Source organism: Dipodomys merriami, unplaced genomic scaffold (assembly GCF_024711535.1).
Source record: "Dipodomys merriami isolate MVZ:Mamm:240054 unplaced genomic scaffold, mDipMer1.0.p SCAF_954, whole genome shotgun sequence".
Lineage (NCBI taxonomy): Eukaryota > Metazoa > Chordata > Mammalia > Rodentia > Heteromyidae > Dipodomys > Dipodomys merriami.
In genome coordinates this window covers 227855-232353 of record NW_027206573.1, presented here as the reverse complement: position 1 = coordinate 232353, position 4499 = coordinate 227855, and the positions used below count along the sequence as shown (strand labels likewise).

The window sequence follows — 4499 nt, the reverse complement described above, 5'->3', positions numbered from 1 at the left end:
CTGAACAGGAGACATATGTAGGTTTAGGCCACAAAATAGGCTTCAAGATAACCTGAGTTTATCTTTCTTTTTTTACAGGGGGGATCCAGTTGTGGGGCCTGAACTCTGGGCCTGGGCGCTGTCCCTCAGCTATTCAGCTCAAGGCTAGCACTCTACCACTTGAGCCAGAGTGCCACTTCTGGCTTTTTTCTTTTTGCTTATGCGGTGCTGAGGAATCGAACCCAGGGCCTCAGGCATGCAAGGCAAGCGCTCTACCACTGAGCCACCTTCCCAGCCCAAGTTTATCCTCCCTTTTAAGAAAAATTTATCTCTGCTTCTGAACATAGTAGTTGTGTTGAAGATGATTAAAAGCCAGAAGGAATAATATGAGAACCTTCAGCATGGATATATGACAACTCTAGGTCAGTAAAAATTATAAAGCCTGCTCAGACATGAAGGGAGAAAGGCTCTGAAATGACGTGCTTGTATGGATCACCTGGGACAAAAACTCAGAGATGGAGGAGATAATAAGGCTGAACAGCACAGTATAGAAGTCCAGGCATTTTCTTATCAATACAACAGCTCCATTATTCCACTTTCATGGATTGGATTCATTACAGGACAACAGTGCTGATAAATTGACATATACAGATTATCAGTGAATCAGAGCTACTGTAAATCTTTCTGTCCTGCATAATAATAAAGAAATGCCAAATTTGTGTTGTGCAAAATTTGTTTGTAAATTTCTGGAACTAATAGTCCAGTGAACAAATCTTGACTCAGTTAAAGAAATAAGAAGAAAAGAAGCTTTGATCCTCAAAGCTACCATTGTTGTGCGCACATCACAGGAAAGCAACTTGGTGATTCTCGTCTGTGTTTAAAACTTATTCTGTTGCCCAACCTAGTTCCCTTGAGACTCAGAATGTGCAGAGTTGCTGAGATGAGGCAGCTGGACAGCTGTGTATAACTCTGCTGCTGATTTGCATGCACCAACAGCACAGCCCAGTGTGCTCAGAACTTCTTCATAGGCTGCTCACATTAGGCAGTAGTCAGTCCAAGTCAGCACACAGCATGGACATGAGGACCCCTGCTCAGCTCCTGGGGATCCTGCTGCTCTGGCTCTCAGGTAAATAAGGACAATGCTAGGGATTTACACATCTCAGTATGATCCAGGATGCTTACTCTTCAGGGATGCCTTCTTATAACTTGATAATTAGTGTGGATATTTGTTTTCATGTTTCTGCTTCCAGGTGCCAAGTGTGATATCCAGATGACCCAGTCCCCATCTTCACTGTCTGTGTCTCTAGGAGACACTGCCACCATCACTTGCAGGGCCAGTGAGGACATTGGGTATGCTTTAGCCTGGTACCAGCAGCAACCAGGGAAAGCTCCGAAACCCTTGATCTATCTTGCTGATAGTTTGGAGTCCGGAGTTCCATCAAGGTTCAGTGGGAGTCAATCTGGGACAGAGTTCACTCTCAGGATCAGTGGCCTGGAGCCTGAAGATGTTGCCACTTATTACTGTCAACAACATAGCAGTTTCCCTCCCACAGTGATACAAGCCATAACAAAAACCTCCCAGGGAAGATGAAGTGTGAGTCTGGGCTGCCCCAGCTGCTCCTCCTGCTGCCTCCACCTGCTCAGAATGTTGTCAGAAAAGGCCAGTTAATACTTCGAGAGTCTGAATTATGGCATCAGTTTATGCAATAATAAAATAAATAATGGTATTTAAGCAAGAATTGCCTGTAATACAAAGAATGGATTCATGGCTTCAGATTTTATTCCCTTATTTTCTGATAGCCTATTTTTTATTAATGTACATATCTGTAACCATTAATCAGATTCTGGGTTTCTCAGTATATGTGTATTATGTGCATTGATCATAGTCTTTCATCATTCTTCTGTGTTCAACCTCCTGTGCTCTGATCCTGTGCCCTTGTCAGCCCCATAGAATGACTATTGCATTTTATTTTTTTAAATTTTGCTTGAGTGAGAAGCAGTATAGACAATGCTCTTTGTCTTTACTTTTTTTGTTAACAAGGTGTTCTCTACTTCTATCCATCATGCTGCAGATTATATGATTCTTTATGCATGTTGTATGTATACATATGTATAAATACATATATATTTCACACATACATATACATCTACATATATGTATGCATACATATGTGTATACGTATACATATATGTATATACATATATACATATATACATATATACATATATACATATATACATATATGTATGTATGACATACATATATATGTATTTCATGGGGCTTGAACTCTGGACACTAGACACTGTCCCTGAGATTTTCATGTCATGGCTAGCGCTCACCACTTGAGCCACAGTGCCACTTCTGGTTTTCTGGTGGTTAATTGGAGATAAGATTCTCATGGACTTTTCTGCCCCAGCTGGCTTTGAACTGTGATCCTCAGATTTAAGCCTCCTGAGTAGGTAGGATTACAAGCCTGAGTCAGTGGGGTCTGGCTGTTTCATTTTAAAAGACAATGTTATATAAATGTTTTTTTCTACTTATGTGTCTTGTGTTTTAGTTCATCCAGACATGAATGTAAATAAACAATATTCAGACTTTTTAGGCACAAATTTAAATGTCTGGGAGCTCAGTTTTGAAGTTTCAATTCTTCTGCTTGATTTAGCAATAGTAAGTCCTGATCTTCTACTGATCGTCAGCAGATCACTTCCACCCTTCATCTCACATTTCTACACACAAATCACAAAACAACTCTTGTGTGGACTGTCTGTTCACATATTCAGAATCCATCCACCTTCCTCAAAGCAGCAGGGTTGGACCCCTGTGGATCTGGGGAATGGATGGCCTGTTGTGGAATGATGGTCAAGAGGATACATCTGAGGAAGAGAGCCACAGAGCTTATAAAATTTAAGCTTTGAATTTTTAGTTTAAAACTTTTGTGGTCATGAGGGTAATATAGATTGAAAAAGATGATTCTGTTTTAATTACATCTTTATTATCTTTAAGTAGTAATATACGAAATTACCATTCAACAAGTCAGGTTTTGAGTAAAATAATATCATTTTGTCCTGTCCCTCCAAGGAAAGTTGATATTTTTAAATTCTATTTTATTGTCAAGATAATGTACAATGGGGATACAGTTACATATGTAAATTAGTGAGTACATTTCTTGTGGAACATTGTTACTCTCTTTCCCATTTTCCTCCCACTTTCGCTCCCTCATTATATCCCACCAAGATGTAAGGTTCATTTCCAACATATTGTTTTGTGAGTATTGCTGTTGCATTATCTCTTTTTTCTTTTTTTTTCAGTTTTCCCCTATGGTTATCCCCTGTTGTCACTGTATTTTATTTTGGTGCCCTGTGTACTATATATACATTTATCTGAATTAGGGAAGGGAAGGGGAACAACAAAATTATGAAACAACATTGATTCTTGAATTGTCCTTTCTCTCAGAATGTCTGAAGGAGAGCTATGCCAGAGATCTAATTTCTGGTGAACAAAGGAAGATATCAAAGTGGCAATTTATACTTACTGGGTTATCAACATGGGATTGTTTGGCATGAAACTCTGATTATTTTTTTTACACTCTGAGGGCCTAATTGAAATAGAAGATCAGAACTTGAACCAAGACACTGTCCTTTACATAGAGTCCTTTTTGATCAATCAGTTCTCTGTTGACTTTCTGGTGTTCTTAGATTCCTGGCAGCACTTTTCATCTCTGCCCTCACTTTCTTCCTCTCTGTGTCTCTGAACTCAGGGTAATAACCCAGGTGATGTGATGCTGACTTTTGTCCTACATTCGTGTCATTGTTCTGAAATAGATCTGAACTAGTCTGGGGTTTTAGGGTTATCCTAAGTCTAGTTCCAATCACAGGGCCAGCTTGCTTGGTTGGAGGAAGTAGAAGGTTCATCAGTAAGAGATAACCATAGAACTACAGTAGGTACAACATATAAAGTTTATATTTAGGTATTAAATTATATGTGTATATTCTTTGTCTACAAGTTGTATAATTAGAAGAATCACAGGAAGTAGGTGTAATCTAGGTCCATGATATAACTAACTACATGGAAGAATCCATCAGGGAAAGTCTCTCTCTGGATGTGTGTACCAAACATACATATTTCGTCTCATTCAATTTTATTTATGTCTACACAGCAAGATTTGCTGTGTATCTCATCCTGACAGGAATATGGGAAAGTGCTTCTGGGGTCACATTGAGCCCTGTCACATAACTAGTTTCTATCTAATTGTGACTACATAAACACCCCTCTGTGCAGTATTTTCACAATAAAAAAAAGCACCATGTCTCACTCTTCCCCGAATGTTGTGTTTCATTAGACTCAGTCTCTTCATGGAGGGATCAATACTGTAAAAATATGAAGTTAAGAGATAATCTGAAATTGTAAAATCTGTTGTTCACTTCTCATTAAGGTGATATTTTGATAGTATGCAATTATGAATTGAAAAGAAATTTTCCTCAAAATATATTGTTTCTCCAATTTCCAGATTTCAAGTGGA

At 38.7% G+C, this 4499-nt stretch overlaps 1 gene segment (V, D, J or C); it reads left to right on the top strand.

The window, feature by feature from the left end:
* Positions 1–1033: 1033 nt before the first annotated feature.
* On the top strand, positions 1034–1631 carry LOC138821899 (immunoglobulin kappa variable 1D-13-like). The segment is given in 2 exon segments: positions 1034–1105; positions 1230–1631. Coding segments are annotated over 2 exon segments (396 nt in total).
* Positions 1632–4499: the final 2868 nt, after the last annotated feature.